General features: G+C 54.4%; 1 protein-coding gene and 1 non-coding gene across 5 annotated transcripts in view; one reads left to right on the forward strand and one right to left on the reverse strand.

Annotated features, from left to right (window-relative positions):
• Positions 1 to 21031, forward strand: part of LOC105497366 (F-box and leucine rich repeat protein 18) — an 84815-nt gene that overhangs the window by 29650 nt on the left and 34134 nt on the right. Inside the window, exon 5 of one of the 4 annotated variants that reach the window (XM_011768367.3) lies at positions 4015 to 4682. The exons of the other annotated variants lie outside the window; for them this stretch is intronic. Coding sequence (XP_011766669.1) covers positions 4015 to 4171 — 157 coding nt within the window. The 3' untranslated portion in view covers positions 4172 to 4682. Of the gene's footprint in view, positions 1 to 4014; positions 4683 to 21031 lie in introns of those variants that run through there. 4 annotated transcript variants of the gene reach the window in all.
• LOC112429435 (small nucleolar RNA U13) lies at positions 423 to 529 on the reverse strand. Its single transcript, XR_003021638.1, has one exon. It is a non-coding gene; the product is annotated as a small nucleolar RNA U13 (small nucleolar RNA).

A 21031-nucleotide genomic window follows, 5' to 3' on the forward strand; every position in this document is an offset into this window, starting at 1 on the left:
TTACAGGCGTGTGCCACCATGCCTGGCTAATTTTTTAGTAGAGATGGGGTTTCACTATGTTGGCCAGGCTTGTCTCGAACTCCTGTGACCTCAAATAATCTGCCCACCTCAGCCTCCCAAAATGCTGGGATTATAGGCGTGAGCCACTGCGCCTGGCCACGCTCAGCTAATTTGTGTTTTTAGTTGAGATGGGGTTTCTCCATGTTGGTCAGGCTGGTCTCGAACTCCCGACCTCAGGTGATCTGCCCGCCTTGGCCTCCCAAAGTGCTGGGATTATAGGTGTGAGCCACCATGCCCAGCCCCCAGGGTGGTCTTGAACTCCTGGACTCAAGTAAGTGATCCTCTTGCATCAGCCTCCCAGAGTGCTGGGATTACAGGCGTGAGCCACTGCACCTTGCCTCCTTTTTTTTTTCCTTTCTTCACATCTGATGGGTAATGTGTTTATAGCATCTTAACAAGGTTTGAGGGAGGCACATCTCGCCGATGAGTGTGAACACCCAGTCATCACATTGAGGAACTATAGGAGGATCTTAACGTTTCTCAAACTCGGTCTTTTTGAGCCTCGTTATGTATGTAGCAGACTATGAAGCCGCACGGGAGTGCCCTCTGACCACCAAGAAGGGCTGGCCTTTCTGTCCCGATCCACAGAGACTCCCCCTCTGCCCCAGGTGTCCCCTCCACACACTACTGTAGGGTGGTACCTCCTCATATCACCCAGGGACCTCCAAAGCAGGTTGCTCCTTCCTGGCCACAGAGACAGCTGCAGCCTGTGACCCCCCAGGGTATGTGGAAGAGCAGGTCCCCCTGCTTCATTCCTTGCTTGTGGTGAGAAACGAATCCTGGCTGGGTGCCATGGCTCACACCTGTCATCGCAGTGCATTGGGAGGCCAAGAAGGGAGGATTGTTTGAGCCCAGGAGGTTGAGACTAGGCTGGGCAACATGGTGAGATCGTGTCTCTACAAAAAATAAAAAATAATGACTGGGCATGGTGGCTCACACCTGTAATCCCAGCACTTTGGGAGGCTGAGGCGGGTGGATCACTTGAGGTCAGGAGTTTGAGACCAGCCTGGCTAACATGGTGACACCCTGTCTCTACTAAAAATATGAAAATTATCCAGGCATGGTGGCGGACACCTATAATCCCAGCTACTCGGGAGGCTGAGACAGGAAAATCGCTTCAGCCTGGGAGGTGGAGGTTGCATTGAGCCAAGATCGCGCCATTGCACTCCAGCCTGGGCGACAGAGTGAGACTCCGTCTCAAAAAAAAAAAAAAAAAAAAAAAAAAAAAAAAAAAAATTAGCTGGGCAGTGTGGTGGGGTGTGCCTGTGGTCCCAGCTACTGGCTGCAGTGAGCTGACTGTGCCACTGCACTCCAGTCTAGGAGACAGAGCAAGACCCTGTCTTTAAAAAAAAAAAAAAAAAAAAAAGACAAATCACCTTCCATGTCTCGACAGCAGCTCCATGTCCCGCTCTGTCGCCCAGGCTGGAGTGCACTGGCGCGATCTCTGCTCACTGCAACCTCCGCCTCCCGGGTTCACGCCATTCTCCTGCCTCAGACTCCCAAGTAGCTGGGACTACAGGAGCCCGCCACCAGACCTGGCTAATTTTTTTTGTATTTTTAGTAGAGACGGGGTTTCACCATGTTAGCCAGGATGGTCTCGATCTCCTGATCTCGTGATCCGCCCGCCTCGGCCTCCCAAAGTGCTGGGATTACAGGTGTGAGCCACCGTGCCTGGCTGACAGCAGCTCCTTAGCAGCCTCGGGAGCTGGAGCCAGAGGGGGTCGAGTTTGATGTAAGTCAAGTACATGGCATGATGGTTTCACAGGCCAGGATGCATCTGCCACATGACCCGTGGGGTTCACGGTCACGGACATCACTGCCCACAAGATTACTGTGCAGGGCCAGGGCTGTGATGGCGTCTGTATTGTCAGAACCTCAGGTTTTGTGAGTGCCTTTCTGCCGTTGACTCTGTGTGTCGTGAGTCCAGCACCGCCTCAGGCAGGGTCACAGTGAGAAGCTGGACCCCATTGTCCTTTTCCCTTTAAATGGCTGCTGTGGCCGGGGGGACTTGACTCAGTGTTGGCAAACGGTGAGGTTCTTTGTTGTGGGTGCCTCCCTGCCTTGCACCCGCTGAGACCCTCTAGGAAGAAGTGTCTGGATTTTTTTTTTTTCTTTTTTGAGACGGAGTCTCGCTCTGTTGCCCAGGCTGGAGTGCAATGGTATGATCTCGGCTCACTGCTAACTCCACCTCCTGGGTTTGAGGGATTCTCCTGCCTCAGCCTCCTGAGTAGCTGGGACTACAGGCACACGCCACCACGCCCGGCTCATTTTTGTATTTTTAGTAGAGATGGGGTTTCACCATGTTGGCCACGCTGGTCTCAAACTCCTGACCTCAGGTGATCCATCTGCCTCTGCCTCCCAAAGTGCTGGGGTTACTATCGTGAGCCACTGCGCCCGGCCTGGATGTTTTTGTCTTGCTCTCTGGGGCACTGCTATGTTTTTCCCTCTGCCTGGAGCTCCTGGGCTGACACTTGGGTCTTTGCATTTTCTTTTCTTTCTTTTTTTTTTTTTTTTTTTTAGAGACAGGGTCTTACTGTGTTGCCCAGGCTGGAGTATAGTGGTGTGATCATAGCTCACTGCCGCCTCTACCTCCGGGGCTCAAGTGATCCTCCTGCCTCAGCCTCCTGAGTAGCTGAGGTGACAGGCATGCGCCACCATGCCTTACTAATTTTTTAATTTTTTTTTTTTTTTTTTTTTTTTTTTTTGAGACGGAGTCTTGCTCTGTCACCCAGGCTGGAGTGCAGTGGCCGGATCTCAGCTCACTGCAAGCTCCGCCTCCCGGGTTCACGCCATTCTCCTGCCTCAGCCTCCCGAGTAGCTGGGACTACAGGCGCCTGCCACCTCGCCCGGCTAGTTTTTGTATTTTTAGTAGAGACGGGGTTTCACTGTGTTAGCCAGGATGGTCTCGATCTCCTGACCTCGTGATCCGTCCGTCTCGGCCTCCCAAAGTGCTGGGATTACAGGCTTGAGCCACCGCGCCCGGCATTTAATATTTTTTATAGAGACAGAGTCTCCCTATGTTGCCCAGGCTGTTCTGGAACTCCTGTCCTCAAACGAGTCTCCCACCTCAGCCTCCCAGGTGTTGGGATTACGGGAGCAAGCCACAGTGCCCGGCTTGCATTGCATTTTGGCCAAATAGGGCCAGTAGGACTGTGCTGGTGACCTGCTCTGACTGGGTGGGGAATCCTTGCTCTGCTTCATGGCCCGCTGGGGGACCGTGGCTCGTTGTAGGGTTGTGGGGAAGGCAAAATGAGGTCATGTCTGTCGAGCTCAGAGCCGTGCCTGGCACTCGGTGGGCACCCCGTGGCAATTGTGCATGAGTTTTCATGCATGCAGGCTGGTCGCCTGGGGGCGGGGGCTTTGGGAGCGTCGCCCACCTGCCATTTGTCATGCAGTCAAACATGTGCTTTTCCCGAGTAGCCGCTTTGGTATCTGCTCCTCCTAGTGACTGCTGCTGCCTCACTGACTTGGGAGTCGCACCCCCTTGAGGTGGCCCACGTGCGGCTGTGGGGTGTGGACACCTGTCCCTTCTCTCTGTCCTGGCCGTGGGACGTCCATGGGCCAGGTGCCTTGAATTTGCCACTCTTGCAGTGGGGTCCCTCTGCTGCCTCGGAGCACGGCAGCCTGTCCTGGCAGCTCTCCCGCATCTGCAGAGCAGGGTTGGCCTCTGGGGCCTCTGATACTCGTGGCTGGCATGGAGCAGGTGCCCCCTGAACCTGGAGAGAAGCGTGTTGCCTGTTCCCGGCTGCCCTGCTCCTCCTCAGCTCTGGCTGCCACGTACGGGGCCCTCAAGGCACATAGAGGGTGACTCTCGAAGCAGGCCTGGTCTCTCCGGGAGCCCCAGGTGAGCCCGGGTGGCGGGGGCAGCTGTGAGTGCCTCCTGGGCTCCCCCGGCAGGCTCTGTCCCCTCCGTGGCCACCCACGTAATCCGCTGACCACCTGTCTCTGGTTCAGCTTCCAGGCCGAGCGGCCCGCATTGAACGTCGTCATCTTCCCTCTGCTCCACGAGGGCCTGACCGACGTCATCCGGGACGTCCCTCTGGTGCACCTGGATGAGATCACCTTATTTAAGAGCAGAGTGGCCGAGGAACCGCCGAACCTCTGGTGGTGAGAGGCCAAGCCGCCGCCCATCGGTCTGAGTCACCTCAAGACGCTGTAGGAGCCTGGGACACCAGGGACCCTTGGTTTGTTACAAGAGGAAGAGGGCCTCTCTCCCGGCCGGCCACGCCCCACCTGGCTCCTGGGGCTCCTGGCATCTCTGCGGCTCTCTCATGGGAACTGTTGCTCTGTGAAGTTTGGGTTGAGGGGATGTGCTTTGGTTGACATGAGGGGGGTCAGGGGACCGTCGATGTGGAGGCTGGCTGAAACAGGCTGACCCTTGGGGCCTGGCTTGGGGGTTTGTACACTGAGCCTCAATACCTGGGGGCCCTGTCGGTGGGCCTGGAGGACCGGAACTCCGTGCCATTCTGACTGGGAAGCGTGTCCCTTGGCTGTCGTGTTTGTGGTCACCTGCCACCAGGGCCCCACGGATGGGCGGCCACATGCTGTCCCCCTGAAGTCCAGTCGGCCAGGCTGGTCACCGTGTGTCTGAGTGTCCCCTTGCGTGGCCGAGTGTGACATGGGGAAGGCTGCGGACTTAGGACTCTCCGTCCCATTAGAACACACTTGAGCCCACTCATGTCTCTGGGACTTTTCTAGACCGATGATGCCTGTGGCCCCAGAGAGGTCCCCTGGGGTTGGGACTGCTGGTTGGAGCCTCTCCTATGGCTTTTCAGCCCAATGAGCAGGGCCTGCTTCTCATGAGAGAGGTCTCCTCCTGCTCCCACCCACCCCACAGCCTTCAGCTTCCCTGGGAAGGTCCATGTGCATTCCTGGGGAAATAGGTACACATTTGGCTTTGTTAGAATAACGTGCAACATTAAAACCCAGAAAGGATTCATAAGGCTGGAGTAGCAATCATAGGACCCCATTTCGAATGACTTTATTTAAGACTTTAAAAATATTCAGCTGGGCACAGTGGCTCATGCCTGTAATCTCAGCACTTTGGGAGGTCGAGACGGGTGGATCACAAGGTCAGGAGTTCAAGACCACCCTGGCCAACATGGTGAAACCCCATCTCTACTAAAAATACACAAATTAGCTGGGCGTGGTGGTGGGTGCCTGTAATCCCAGCTACTCGGGAGGCTGAGGCAGGAGAATCATATGAACCTGGGAGACGGAGGTTGCGGTGAGCTGAGATCACGCCACTGCACTCCAGCCTGGGCGATAGGGCAAGACTCCATCTCAAAATACATATATATATATGTATATGTGTGTGTGTATATATATATATATATATATAGTACATTTTGGGAGGATCACTTGACCCGAGGAGTTTGAGACCAGCCTGGGCAACATAGGGATACCCCATCTCTTAAAGAGAAAAAAATTAAAGCTGTTCCAAAAATGAGGACACCTTCCCAGCGTCCGAGGCCCAACCCCATGTGCCATGCTGGTCACCTCTGCCGCCTTCCACCTCCAGGCGCTCCTAGAGCTGTCCCTGGGCTGGTGGCTTCTGAAGGGGGCTGTAGTTGGGTCCTGCTCGCCTGGACCGCCACCTTGGCCACTCTTGGTGAAGGGCCCCTTGCCCAGCCTGCCGTCATCCTCCTGGGTTTCCATGTGACAGGTCCACCGTCCTGTGGGGCGGTGTCTCACATTTGCCTTGCTGTTAAAAAATGGGGGACACTGTCCCCGGGCCTCTGATCACCGGCCCTGCCCTTGGGCGGGGATGGTTCTCAGCAGCTCCTTGTCCCAGAGGCCTTTGGAGAACTGGGGTCAGAGCTGTAGGGAGGGACAGCCCTCCTGTGCAGGCTGCCTCCCAGCTCTCCACATGGCAGTCTTGGCACTGCCCTGGCGCCTCTGCTCACTGGCACAGGCGGATCTGGGGTTCGAGGTCTCCTCCCACTTCACCCTGACCTTCTTTCTTGTATGTATGGGGTCAACGCCTCCTCTCTGAAGCCCACGGGTCCTCTCCCAGCCCCAGGCTGCACCCAGTGCAGAACCTTTGCCTCCTGGCTGGAGAGGCCGGTCCGCAGGCTGATTTCAGCAGAGCCTGGTGGTGGGACCAGCACCAGACCACACCTTTGCCTCCCAGAGGCCTCCTGGCCCTCCTGTCATGGCCTCTGAGAGCCATACCCCTCGGCCCTGTCTCCTGACCTGCAGGCCGCAGGACCAGCTGCCCACGGCCCACACACACACTTCCTGGGCGTTTCTTTAGAGCTTTAAAATGGTACCTGGAGACCACCAGGCGCAGTGATCAGATCCGGTGGTGTGGTACCTCCCAGTACTGACCACTTCTTGCTCTCAGACTGAGGTGTGGCAGGCAGGGGATGTGGCCCAGGAGGGAGGCAGGTGGCCTGGGAGTCTCCCGGACCCTCAGTGAGCCTGTGTCTCTGGGCGCTGCAGCTCTGCGCCCCTCTCCTTTCTTCCAGAACATTCCCCACTGGGGCCAGAGAATTGCGTTTGCACCAGGAATGCATCCTAGCGTGTGTATGATCATGCCTGGGTGTCCTGTTCTCATGAGCAAGCGGTTTTAACCAGCAGCATAATTTATACTCATAGACAGGACTGGGGGAAGGGCCGTTCCCGAGGCTGGGGTATAGTGCCTTGGAAAGCACCCCCGAAACAGTAGACCTTGTATTTTTAGTGTCCCCTGCAACCATCCTTTGACTTGGAGCAAGAATTTCCGCTGCTGCTACCCCCGAGATGGGCTTCACCAGATGTTAATAACGTGCTTATTTTCGCTAAGTGCTATTTTGGCACCAGTGTTAGTTGCAATTTATATTCTGCAGCATTTGATGCTGGGAAAAGAACCCACCCTAATAGTCCCCAATTGGCAGAGCTTGGCTGTTAAGCGGCAGACCATATGCTGCCTGCCGGAGGAGCGTGGTCAGCACTTGTCCCCGTGACTGCGTGCGTGTGCATGCGTGTACCTGTGCCCTGTGTGTGCACGTGTGCCTGCATGGGTGTGCCTGTGTGTACCTGTGCCCTGTGTGTGCACGTGTGCCTGCGTGCATGTACCTGTGTGCACGTGTGCCTGCGTGTATCTGTGCCCTGTGTGTGCACACGTGCCTGCGTGTACGTGTGCCTGTGTGTATGTGCCTGTGTAAACCTGTGCCCTGTGTGCGCATGCGTGTGTGAGTCACGTCTTCCCTGTGTGAGTGTGAGGGAGAGACTGAGGGGTTGGAGAGAGGGTGGAGGGGAAAGGGTATGTATCCCTTTGTTCTTTAAAAGGGAGAGCTCCTACTTCTCTGGCTGCCCCGTCCTGCCTGTGCCCCCAGCTCACCCCAGACCTAGCTGCTATTTATTCTACTGACTTCCTCCTGGCCCTGCGGCCCCATGGCCCTGTGGCCTGTGACCCTGCAGCCCCTTGTCCCGCAGCCTCTGCCCCGCTGCCTGCTCCATGTCACCAGGCAACACTGGGCCCCACCAGGCTTCTGAAGGTGGCCCAGGGCAGGCACTTGAGCCTGAGGACCCAGGGCAAAGGTGCCTTTCTGGGCCTTGGGTGCTCCTCTCTGCTGTATGAGGCTTTTCTAGCTTTCAAGGGCCCGTCCAGCCCAGGGGAGCTGGGTGAGGGCTGCTTCCTTCTGCAGCAGAGGAGGCGGGCCCTATCCCTGCCATCCGCTGCCCCCAGACGCCCTGCCAGGACACAGGCCTGAGACGTTTCTTCTCCAAGAGGCTGTCCCGGGACCTGTGTGTGCACAGGGCGGGAGGACACTTGCTGCTTTGACCCAGGACTGCAGCCAGGATGGGCTGAGCTCCTCTGGCGCTAAAAACACACAAGGCATGCCTGCCAGCTCAGCAGCGCCCTCCCTCAACCACTCCCTGTGCCCAGACCCAGAGCCACAGGCCTTTGGGCCCAGGGGACTGGGGCTGGGCTCAGGCTTGGGCCTGGGGGGGGGGCTCATGGAGGGGCCAGGCCTAGAGCAGTAGGGCTGCGACAGCTGAGGGCTGGGCCCCTGCCAGCCAATGAAGCTCCAGATCAGTGTCCCGGCCTTGGAGGTGCCAGCAGTGCTCCTGCAGGGATGGAGGGTGCTGGAGCCCTGGATGCGGAGACCCTGATCTCCCAGCAGGCAGTGCTGTGACAGCCTCCCACCTCCTCTTCCCCTGTTATCTGCTCGTTTTAGGATCTGAAAATGACAGGTTTTTTTTTTTTTTTTTTTTTTTTTTTTTTTTTTTTTTTTTGAGGGGGAGTCTTGCTTTGTCCCCCAGGCTGGAGTGCAGTGGCATGATTTCGGCTCACTCACTACAACCTCTGCCTCACAGGTTCAAACGACTCTCCCACCTCAGCCTCCCGAGTAGCCAGGATTACAGGCATCTGCCATCATGACCGGCTAATTTTTGTATCTTAGTAGAGACAGGGTTGCACCATGTTGGTCAGGCTGGTCTTGAACTCCTGACCTCAAGTGATCCTCTTGCCTCGGCCTCCCAAAGTGCTGGGATAACAGGCGTGAGCCACCGCGCCTGGCCCATTACAGAGCTCTTGTAAGAAAGCTTGTGAAAGTCATGGACAAGGTGTGGCGATGAAGTGTGGGGCTGCTAAACCGGAGGCAGAGGAGACGTCGACCGCCTCCTGTGGACGTGGGCAGAGCGCTGCTGCCAGTTCCTGGTAGCCTTGACCACGATGCTGGGGGGCTCTTCATGATGGCCATGGGTCTCATTTGCACTTGGGGGTGTGGGTTCAAGTTAGAAGTTTCTAGATCTACTGGGCATGATGAACACAAACCCCACAGACACTGAGGAACGCCGTGGTGGCCGTGACTCGGGCCAGCTGTTATCAGGGCTCCTCTACTCTCTCAAGCTCCTTCAAGAAACATGGGAGGGGCCGGGCGCAGTGGCTCAAGCCTGTCATCCCAGCACTTTGGGAGGCTGGGGCAGGAGGATTGCTTGAGCCCAGGAGTTCGAGACCAGCCTGGGCAACATAGAGTCTATCTCTACATAAAATTTAAAAACAAGTTAGCTGGGCATTGTACGTGTGCCTGTGGTCCCAGCTACTCAGGAGGCTGAGACAGGAGGTTGCTTAAGGCCAGGAGTTGGAGGTTGCAGTGAGCCAAGATCACACCATTGCCCTCGACCCTGGGCCACAGAGAAATACCCTGTCTCAAAAAAACAAAAAATAAAGCAGAAATGCTGAAGGGGTCGGTTTACAGGAAAACCCCAGATCAGAACACCTGGCTACTCCCGCCCCAGACCAGTGGACCTGGGAATGAGGGTTGGTCCTGGGAGGCTTTTCTCCAAGCTGTTGCCGCCAGACCTGCTGGGGGAACCCTGGCCACAGAAGCCTCCCAGGGAGTGAGCCAGAGCCTGGACCGCTGTGTTGTTGATGTGTCTGGGGCAGAGGGTGGGGAGTGTGCAAGGGTGTGTGTGTGCCGGGGGGTGTTCACGGGCAAGCACGTGCGTGCCTGTGTGTGTGTGTGCCCCTCCCCTGCAGCCGCTGGTGGTACCTCCCTCCAGCCCCTTCGCCACCCTCTGAGCATTGCCCATCCGCATGAGACTGCCCAGAGACAGCAGAGCTCCACGTGTTTTTAAGGCGAGACCTTTCCCTGGCCCCAGGGGTCTTGCCATATCTCATGACCAGGTGCTAAATGACCCTACATGCATTATCTGCCTTTTGATGACCAACCTCCCTGTCCCCGTCCCGCTGACTTGCCCCCATGGCGTCTCACGGTGATGCCTGCTCCTGACTTTGGTGTTCCCTGTAGCAAACTACCTTCTGGATGGGAATTTTCATGTACATGTGTGGCATGTGGAAAATTTCAAATAAAATGGACTTGATTTAGAAAGCCAGGCAGCTGTGTGCTCCTTCCAGCAGGGACGCTTTGACCTCTTACCTACAACCCCTTCCTTGGGCCCGAGGCTGGTGGCTTCGTTCACTTCAGATGGTGGGGGGTGGGTGCTGTGCTTGGGTGGGGTGCAGGTTGTCTGAAACAGAGGTGTGTGGATGGAGACACAAGACCCAAAGTGGGGAGCAGAGGGGCACATACTCCCCAGGGGGCATCAGGAGGTGACAGCTGAGACAGCCTTGGGCTGGGGAGGCCAAAGGTGAGCGAGGAGGCTGCGTAGGTCAGGATGGGCCTGGCAGGGAGCAGTGCAGGTGCACTGGCATGGTTGTACAGGCTGCACACTGCAAAAGCCTCCCTGTGGTCTGGTGGCAGCTCAGACGGCAAAAGTGGTAACTGGCTGAAGGCAGGCAGGGCCGAGTCAGCTTAGGTGTTCCCCCGAGGCTGTGGAAACAGCCTCAGTCTTGTTCATTCTATTTTATTATCATTTTTTGAGATAGAGTCTTGGCCGGGCGCGGTGGCTCAAGCCTGTAATCCCAGCACTTTGGGAGGCCGAGACGGGCGGATCACGAGGTCAGGAGATCGAGACCATCCTGGCTGACACGGTGAAACCCCGTCTCTACTAAAAAAAAAATACAAAAACTTAGCCGGGCGAGGTGGCGGGCGCCTGCAGTCCCAGCTACTCGGGAGGCTGAGGCAGGAGAATGGCGTAAACCCGGGAGGCGGAGCTTGCAGTGAGCTGAGATCCGGCCAGTGCACTCCAGCCTGGGCGACAGAGCGAGACTCCGTCTCAAAAAAAAAAAAAAAAAAAAAAAAAAAAAAAAAAAAAAGAGATAGAGTCTTGCTCTGTTGCCCAGGCTGGAGGGCAGTGGTGTGATGGCTCACTGCAACCTCTGCCTCCTGAGTTAAAGCGTTTCTCCTGCCTCAGTCCCCTGAGTAGCTGGGATTACAGGCACCCACCACCATGCCTGGCTAATTTTTAAAATATTTTCAGTAGAGACAAGATTTCGCCGTGTTGACCAGGCTGGTCTCGAACTCCTGACCTCAAGTGATCCACCTGCCTCGGCCTCCCAAAGTGCTGGGATGACAGGCATGAGCCGCCAGGCCTGGCCCATCTTAACCATTTTAAAGTGCGTAATTTGCCAGCAGAGGGTTTTTTTGAAGAAAAAAAAAAAATAAAGTGCATAGTTCAAGCGGGAGGCGGTGGCTCATACTCGTAATCCCAGCACTTTGGGAGATCAAGGCAGAAACATCACTTGTGCCGAGGAGTTTGAGAGCAGCCTGGGTAACATAGTGAGACCTTGTCTCTATAAAAAGTACAAAAATTAGCTGGGCATGGAGGCGCACGACTGTCTGTGGTCCCAGCTATTTGGGGGGAGGCTGAGGCAGAAGCATTGCTTGAGCCTGGGAAGTCAATGTTGCAGTGAGCCATGATTGCACCACTGCACTCCAGCCTGGGCGATAGAGCGAGACCCTGTCTCAGAAAAAAAATGAACCGGCCGGGCGCGATGGCTCACGCCTGTAATCCCAGCACTTCGGGAGGCCGAGGTGGGTGGATCACGAGGCCAGGAGATCGAGACCATCCTGGCTAACACGGTGAAACAAACCCCGTCTCTACTAAAAGTACAAAAAATTAGCTGGGCGTGGTGGCGGGTGCCTGTAGTCCCAGCTATTTGGGAGGCTGAGGCTGGAGAATGGCGTGAACCCGGGAGGCAGAGCTTGCAGTGAGCCAAGATCACGCCACTGCACTCTAGCCTAAGCGACAGAGCGAGACTCCGTCTCAAAAAAGAAAAAAAATGAACTGCACAGTTCAGTGGCATTAAGCACATCACAGTGTTGTGCAACCATTACCACCATCCGCTTCTAGAACTTTCTCATCTTCTGCAACTGAAACTGTGTCCCCATTAAACATTCACTCCCCAGCCCCTCCCTCAGCCCCAGGCACCCACCATTCTACTTCCCGTCTCTATGAGTTTGACTCCTCTGGGTGCCCCGATAGAGTGGAATCTGGGCTGGGCACAGTGGCTCACGCCTGTAATCCCAGCACTTGGAGAGGCCGAGGCTGGTGGATCACCTGAGGTCAGGGGTTTGAGACCAGCCTGACCAACATGGTGAAACCCCGTCTCTACAAAAAGTACAAAAATTAGCCAGGCGTGGTGCGGCGTGTGCCTGTAGTCCCAGCTACTTAGGAGGCTAAGGGAGGAGAATCGCTTGAACCTGGAAGGTGGAGACTGCAGTAAGCCAAGACTGCACCACTGCCCTCCAGCAGCCTGGGTAACAGCGAGACTCCACCTAAAAAAAGAGTGGAATCTTCAGTACATGTGCTTTTTTTTTTTTTCTTTTGAGGTGGAGTTCCATTCTGTCGCCCAGACTGGAGTGCAGTGGCACAGTTTCGGCTCACTGCAACCTCTGCCTCCTGACTTCAAGGGATTCTCCTGCCTCAGCCTTCTGAGTAGCTGGGATAATAGGCATGTGCCACAATGACCAGCTATTTTTTGGGTTTTTAGTAGAGATAGTGTTTCACCATGTTGGTCAGGCTGGTCTTGAACTCCTGACCTCAGGTGATCCACCCACCTCAATCTCCCAAAGCGCTGGGATTACAGGCATGAGCCACTGCACCCGGCACGTGTGCTCTTGAGGCTGGTTTATTTGCTGTGTCAGTTTGGAGCAGAGACCTCCTTTGCCTGTCCTGGCCTCTGGGAAGAGGCTTGGTCCTGAGTGGGGCAGGAGGTGGGAGGAGGGACCAGAGTCCAGATGGGGACAGGGCTGCTGCAGAACGTAGTGGCCACGATGGGGCCCCTCACATGAACTGGGGACTCAGCAATACCTCCTTCTGGCTTGGTCCTTGAGGTGATGGTGTTTCCCTGGCAGAAATGGCGACATAGGGCCGGGAGCCTCCCATCCTGCCCAGCATTGAGCCATTGCCTGCGGTTGACATGCACCCACTGCCCCCTGGTGATGTCTCGTGTCTGGCTAGGTCGGTGCTGGGGAATTGGGCAGTGGGTGGGGGCGGATCCACTGTGCCGCTGACGCCAGTGGCTGCAGCAGGGGAGAGAGGATGGGAATGCATGCAGCGAGGAAGCCCAGGAGCCCTTCCTTCAGAGACACACTTGAGACTGTCATTACAGCAACAGGCAAGCGGGGAGAGGAGGCGCCAAGGCTGAGCAATAGCCAACAACATTCCATCTTGTACATAACAAGGCACTCCCAAGTTCAGGGTCCAGAACAGCCACTGTGAGGTGCTCACGGCTTCTCCAGGGCAGGTGTTTGCACAGGGGACGGCACTACGACTTGTCTGTTCTACCATGTCTGGAGCCTCTGCTGCAGTGACTCAGCAGTTGGGGACTGGTCTCCTGGAAGCATCTTTACTCACAGGTCTAGTGGTCAATGCTGGTGTTGACCTGGACCTCAGTAGGGCCCGTGGCTGGCTGGAACACTTCCATGTGGCCTCATGTGGCCTGTCCATGAGACCTCTCCATGTGGCTTTGTCATGCGGCCTCATGTGGCCTGTCCATGAGACCTCTCCCATGTGGTCTCTCTATGTGGCCTCTCCATGTGGTCTCTCCATGTCGTCTCTCTACCTAGGCTAGTTGGGCTTCCTCACAGCATGGCAGTTGGGTCCCAAGAGCAAGCATCTCCAGAAAACCAGAAGGATGGGCCCTGGCTTTGGCTATCACATGGTATCACTTCCACACACTGTCGACCAAGGCAGTCCCAGAAGCTGCCACATTCAAGAGATGGGGCACAGATCCCCCACTTGCCAGAATGAGTGTTGAGCTGTCATTGCAGAAGACCTCTTGGGGTGGGAGGTCATGTGACCAGTTTTAGAAAGTGTGTCATAGTGCACTGGGCCTGTTGGTGTTGGCCTTGGCCTTGCCGAGGGGTGTGCTGGGGGTATGGTGGGGGCAGCAGCTTCAGCCCAGATCTGGGGGAACTTGTGTTTTCCCACACGCCTCCTGAGCTGATGCTCCTGCTTTCATTTTTGTTTTGAGACAGGGTCTTGCTCGGTCACCCAGGCTGAAGTGCAGTGGCGTCATCCTAGTTCACTGCAGCCTCGGCCTCCTGGGCTTGAGTGGTCTTCCTGCCCCAGCCTCCCGAGGAGCTGGGACTGTAGGTGCGCCCCACCACACCACACAGGGTCTTACTGTGTTGCCCAGGCTGGTCTCAAACTCCTGAGCTCAAGAAATCCTCCCGCCTCAGCCTCCCAAAGTGCTGGGATTACAGGTGTGAACCACTGCGCCTAGCCGTGATGCCCCTGTTTTGTGAGGGGCACTGTGCCAGGGAGTCCAGAACATGTGAAGAACCCTGAAAAGATCAGGGGTCTGTACCTGGAGTCGACTGAATGTGTGAAGCCCCCTGGCCGTTGTCCATGTGGCAAGACTTTAAAATAAAATCAAAATGGCCTCAGCTGGGTGCGGTGGCTCACACTTGTAATCCCAGCACTTTGGGAGGCTGAGGTGGGCGGATCACGAGGTCAGGAGATGGAGACCATCCTGGCTAACACGGTGAAACCCCGTCTCTACTAAAAATACAAAAAATTAGCCAGATGTGGTGGCGGGCGCCTGTAGTCCCAGCTACTAGGGAGGCTGAGGCAGGAGAATGGTGTCAACCCGGGAGGTGGAGGTTGCAGTGAGCCGAGATTGCACCATTGCACTCCAGCCTGGGCAAAAAGAGCAAAACTCTGTCTCAAAAAAAAAAAAAAAAAAAAGAAAAGAAAAAAAAAAGAAAGAAAAAGAAAAAAGAAAAAGCCCAGCCCTGTGTGTTCTAAGGGTTTGCACTGGAGGCCTCGGGAGTCGTGGCTGGAGGAGGGTGTTCGGAACAGCTAGCTTGAGAGGCTTTGGCTGCCCCCAGGAGCCCTGCACAGCTGATTGATTTATTGCGGGCGTAGAACTTGCAGGATAGTGGAGGTGGCGTGACGGAATCCTAGCTTCGGAGCCACGGTGTGCCGTGACCCTTGCTTTGCAGATGAAGTGGGGGCGCCCGGGGGTCAGCTGCCTGCTCAAGGCCACGCAGCTAGTGGTGGTTAGTGTGTCACATGGTTATAGAGCCTGGGCGAGATGCTGCACGCTGGGCCTCTGCTCTGCACGGATGAGGGAGGGGAGGCCCTGCTCAGACACCATTGGCAAGGACACAGGGATGTCTCTGGAGCAGCCTGGGAACCCGGCGAGCCTTTCTCAGCCACGGCCATCTCCAGGCCTTGGGTGAAGGAGGAGAGCTGCCAGCCAGCTGTGCTGGGAGAGCAAAGGATGTCACCTTTTTCCTTTCACAGGTGCCGGGGCCACTCTGCTGTGTTCCAAGCCTGGGAAGTGGGTGTGCCCCCCCGGGAAGGGGAGGGGCAGCCTCTCGGCCGGGGGCCAGAGAGGCCTTTCTGGAAGGGGCTTGGGGTCTCCCCTTCCTCTTGTGTGGTGTGTCTTGTGTCTGCCTGCCCTGTGGAAGGTTGGCCGTGGTGACACTCAGGAGCCAGGAATGGTGACTTGCTGGCCAGGCCTTTCCTGCGGTTTCTCTGGGCAGCTCGGAACTGCAGGTTTCCCAGGGTTCCTGGTTCTCGGGTTTTGTGGCACCCCACACTCTGACATTCACACACGGACGTTTATTCACACACACACCACACCCACACACACACACCTGCACACTCACACTCAGGCTCACAAATCTTCTCCCATGTCACACCCATATCACACACACACAGTTCCACCAGTGCTCACACTTCTACAACTCTTGCAAAATCCACTTGAGTCCACACCTCCACCCCAGCCACACAGACACACCTCTGCTCACCCCACACGCATGCCACTTACACAGACACCCCACGCTTTCCATGGCATTCTCCCACATTCACATGCACACATGGAGCTTCCTATATGCACACCCTTGCACACTTGCACTCACCCACAGCACACACATTCTTATCACACAGCACCTGTGTGGATTTGCACATATACCCCACACATTCACTCACCCACACACGGATAGCTCACGCATTCACACTCACGTGCACACGTACCAATGTGCTCATTTACACACACACGCCCATGTTCACTCATGTAGCACACACATGCTCACATAACTCACATTCTTTTTTTTTTTGAGACGGGGTCTCACTGTGTCGCCCAGGCTGGAGTGCAGTGGTGTGATATCGGCTCACTGCAAGCTCCGCCTCCCGGGTTCACGCCATTCTCCTGCCTCAGCCTCCCGAGTAGCTGGGACTACAGGTGCCCGCCACCACGCCTGGCTTATTTTTGTATTTGTAGTAGAGATGATGTTTCACCATGTTAGCCAGGATGGTCTCGCTCTCCTGACCTCGTGATCCGCCAGCCTCGGCCTCCCAAAGTGCTGGGATTACAGGTGTGAGCCACAGAGTCCACCTATAATTAATTCTTACACACATTCCGCATACATAGTCACTCAGACATGCCCACACAGATGCAGACACACATAACCCCCACTGCTCACACACAGTCTCTATGTCTCATCACACCCAAACACCACACACTCTTACTAAATTCAGACACACGTTCACACACCAAACAAAGGGACTCGATTAATTTTATAAACCTAGCAGTGAACACAACCAGTTCGATTAAAGGTGAACTTAGGCCCTGGCACGGTGGCTCATGCCTGTAATCCCAGCACTTTGGGTGGCTGAGATGGGAGGATCACGTGAGGCCAGGAATTTGAGATCAGCCTGGGCAACACAGTGAGACCCTTGTCTCTACAAAAACTAAAAAGTTAGCCTATCATAGTGGTATGCATCTGTAGTCTCAGCTACTTGGGAGGCTGAGGTGGGAGGATCACTTGAGCCCAGGAGTTTGTGTCTGCAGTGAGCTGAGATCACCACTGCACTCCAACCTGGGCAACAGAGCAAGACGCTGTCTCAATAACTCACTAACTAAATAAATATAAAAAGAGGTAAACTTAGTTTTATTATGTTCCTTTTCCAGAACATGTGAAAATTTCAGAAAAGTAGAACAGAGGGAAAAGATAGTGCACACCCACGTTCTCACCCGCCCTGCAGTGCATCCGTTAATATTTCAGTAAACGTCTTTCCAGTCTTTGTTCTAGGGTCTTAAAAAATGTCTGAGGTGGCCGGGTGTGGTGGCTCACGCCTGTAATCCCAGCACTTTGGGAGGCTGAGGCGGGCGGATCATGAGGTCAGGAAATCGAGGCCATCCTGGCTAATACAGTGAAATCCCATCTTTACTGAAAATACAAAAACAGGGCCGGGCGCTGTGGCTCAGGCCTGTAATCCCAGCACTTTGGGAGGCCAAGGTGGGTGGATCACAAGGTCAGGAGATGGAGACCATCGTGGCTAACACAGTGAAACCCCGTCTGTACTAAAAATACAAAAAAATTAGCTCGGTGTGGTGGTGCACGCCTGTAGTCCCAGCTATTCGGGAGGCTGAGGCAGGAGAATTGCTTGAAACCGGGAGGCAGAGCTTGCAGTGAGCCGAGATCGCACCACTGCACTCCAACCTGGGTGACACAGCGAGACTCCGTCTCAAAAAAAAAAAAAAAAAAAAGAATCAAAAAAACAACAAAAATTAGCCGGGCATGGTGGTGGGCGCCTGTAGTTCCAGCTTCTCAGGAGGCTGAGGGAAGAGAATGGCGTGAACCTGGGAGGCGGAGCTTGCAGTGAGCCAGGATGGCGCCACTGCACTCCAGCCTGGGCGACAGAGCAAGATTCCATCTCAAAAAAAAAAAAAAACAGTTCGAGACTGCAATCATTGGATTTCACGTCCTGCTTTTCTGCTCACACACAGAGTGTGGCCTCTTGGGTTCCTCCATCATTTTAACGACAGGGCTTTGCTGTCTCAAGCTCTTTCTGCTGTCAGACAAGTAGGTTGTCTCCAATGAGTCAGTCTCCTAAGGAAAGAAGCTCCCATCTCCTTAGACTGGTGTTTTTCTATCTTTAGGATTGTTTCTTTGGAAGAGACTTTCGTTAGTTGAAATGACTAGAGCAGAGGATTAATATTTTTACGATGGGTAGGAGCTTTGAGGACCCCAGAGGCGGAGCTGTGTATCAGGTGTGACCTTAGCGTCTTTCCCCGGCGTGATCTGGCCCTCGAAACAGGCAGAACAGCTCTCAGCTGCTGCCCAAAAGGGTATTTTTATTTGCAAAGTTCCCTGATTTATTTTATTTTATTTTTTGGAGACTCTGCCTCCCAGGCTGGGGTGCAGTGGCATGATCTTGGCTCACTGCAACCTCCGCCTCCCAGGTTCAAGTGATTCTCCTGCCTGAGCCTCCTCAGTTGCTGGAATTACAGGCACCCGCCACCACACCCGGCTAATTTTTTTAGTTTTAATCGAGACAGGGTTTTGCCATGATGGCCAGGCTGGTCTCGAACTCCTGACCTCAGGTGATCCGCCCGCCTTGGCCTCCCGAAGTGCTGGGATTACAGGAGTGAGCCACTGCCTGTACATTTAAATTGATGTAAATTATGTTGAGCAGTCATTCCTCACAAGCCCCCTGAGTTTGCTTTTGTGTCCAGAGATGGGGTGACCTCCAGCTGGCTGCATCCGGGATTGAGGTTCACGGTCATAGCTGCAACCTTTGTTACCCCAAGGAGTCCCAGACTCCTGCCTCCCTCCTGCCTCCTGCACAGGCCTTGGCTGGGTCATGGCATAGCAGTGCTGTGACCGGCTGTGGAGGCAGAATAATGACCCCCAGAGATGTCCATGTCCCGGTCCCCAGATCCCATGTTTGTGGGTTCTGTGGCAGAGGGGAATGGAAGTTGCTAATCGCCGACCTTGACATGTGGAGAGGCTGTGGGATTATCCTGGTGGCCCAGTCGAATCACCAGGGCCCTGGAGGCAGGAGAGGAAGAGCTGAGGGCTGGCGGGGGAGAAACACGGGCGGTTGCTGGAGGGAGGACCTCCAGCCAAGGAGCACAGGTGGATTCTAGAAGCTGGTAAAGGCCAGGAAAGGGGATCTTCCCCCAGCACCTCCAGGAGGAGCATGGCCTGCACTTGACCTGAGCCCAGGGAGACCTGTCTCGGACTTTTTTTTTTTTTTTTTTTTTTGAGACGGAGTCTCGCTCTGTCACCCAGGCTGGAGTGCAGTGGCCGGATTTCAGCTCACTGCAAGCTCCGCCTCCCGGGTTCACGCCATTCTCCTGCCTCAGCCTCCCAAGTAGCTGGGACTACAGGCGCCCGCCACCTCGCCCGGCTAGTTTTTTGTATTTTTTAGTAGAGACGGGGTTTCACCGGGTTAGCCAGGATGGTCTCGATCTCCTGACCTTGTGATCTGCCCGTCTTGGCCTCCCAAAGTGCTGGGATTACAGGCTTGAGCCACCGTGCCCGGCCCTGTCTCGGACTTCTGATCTCCAGGACTATGAGAGATTTAACCTGCATTTCTTTAAGGCACTGTGTGGTAATTAACACCATTTCTTCTAGATGGGAGGGTTTCTGGTGACCTCTTTTTTGTTTTCTTTCTTTCTTTCTTTCTTTCTTTCTTTCTTTCTTTCTTTCTTTCTTTCTTTCTTTCTTTCTTTCTTTCGTTTCTTTCGTTCCTTCCTTCCTTCCTTCTTTCCTTCCTTCCTTCCTTCCTTCCTTCCTTCCTTCCTTCCTTCCTTCCTTCCTTCCTTTCCTTCCTTCCTTCCTTCCTTCCTTCCTTCCTTCCTTCCTTCCTTCCTTCCTTCCTTCCTTCCTTCCTTCCTTCTTTCTTTTCTTTTCTTTTCTTTTCTTTTCTTTTCTTTTCTTTTCTTTTCTTTTCTTTTCTTTCTTTTCTTTCTTTCTTTCATCTGATGTCTTTTCCTAGACTTGTTTTTTAAAAAGATTCAGGAGAGGCTGGGCGCGGTGGCTCAAGCCTGTAATCCTAGCACTTTGGGAGGCCGAGACGGGCGGATCACGAGGTCAGGAGATCGAGACCATCCTGGCTAACACGGTGAAACACCGTCTCTACTAAAAAAATACAAAAAGCTAGCCGGGCGAGGTGGTGGGCGCCTGTAGTCCCAGCTACTCAGGAGGCTGAGGCAGGAGAATGGCGGGAACCCGGGAGGCGGAGCTTGCAGTGAGCTGAGATCCGGCCACTGCACTCCAGCCTGGGTGACAGAGCGAGACTCCGTCTCAAAAAAAAAAAAAAAAAAAAAAAAAAAAGATTCAGGAGGGCCAGGTGCAGTAGCTCATGCCTATAATCCCAGCATTTTGGGAGTCCAAGGCGGGCAGATCACCTGAGGTCAGGAGTTTGAGACCAGCCTGCCCAACATGGTGAAACCTCGTCTCTTCTAAAAATACAAAATTTAGCTGGGCATAGTGAGTGGCACCTGTAATCCCAGCTACTTGGGAGGCTGAGGCGGGAGAATCACTTGAACCCGGGAGGCAGAGGTTGCAGTGAGCTGAGATCGTGCCACTGCACTCCAGACTGGGCGACAGACTAAGACTCCATCTCAAAAAAAAAACAAAAAATTTAAGAGGTACCTGTGCAGCTTTTGTGCATGGGTGTATTGTGTAATCTGGGGGGTTTGGACTTCCAGTGAACTCATTACCCAAATAGTGAACATAGTACCCAATAGGTAGTTTCTCCACCATTGCTCCCCTCCCTCCCTCTCTCCCCCTTTTCCCAGATTTTATTTTTATTTATTTATTTTATTTTATTTATTTTTTTTGAGACACAGTCTTGCTCTGTCGCCTGGGCTGGAGTGCAGTGATATGAGGTGGGAGGACTGTTTGAGTCCAGGAGTTGAAAGCTACCGTGAGGTATGATCGCGCCTCTGCCCTCCAGTCTGGGCAACAGAGTGAAACTCTGTCTCAGTCAGTCAATCAGTCAATCAATCAATCAGTCAGTCCACTTCAGGAGGCTGAGGTGGGTGGATCACTTGAGGTCAGGCGTTCCAGAAGAGCCTGGCCAACATGGTGAAACCCCGTCTCGAGTAAACATACAAAAATTAGCTGTGTGTGGTGGCGTGCGCCTGTAGTCCCAGTTACTTGGGAGGCTGGGGCAGGAGAATCACTCGAATCCGGGAGGCAGAGGTCATAGTGAGCTGCGATCGCACCATTGCACTCCAGCCTGGGCAACAAGAGCACAACCGTCTCAAAAAAATAATCAATAAAATCATACCTATCATAGATCTGGTAAAACAAAAAATAATTCACAGTCTATTCATCCCAAAGAGAAGTTGCAGAAACTAGATAGGATGTGATCTTTTATTTTGATT

The sequence above is a fragment of the Macaca nemestrina genome, chromosome 4 (genome assembly GCF_043159975.1).
Source record: "Macaca nemestrina isolate mMacNem1 chromosome 4, mMacNem.hap1, whole genome shotgun sequence".
Lineage (NCBI taxonomy): Eukaryota > Metazoa > Chordata > Mammalia > Primates > Cercopithecidae > Macaca > Macaca nemestrina.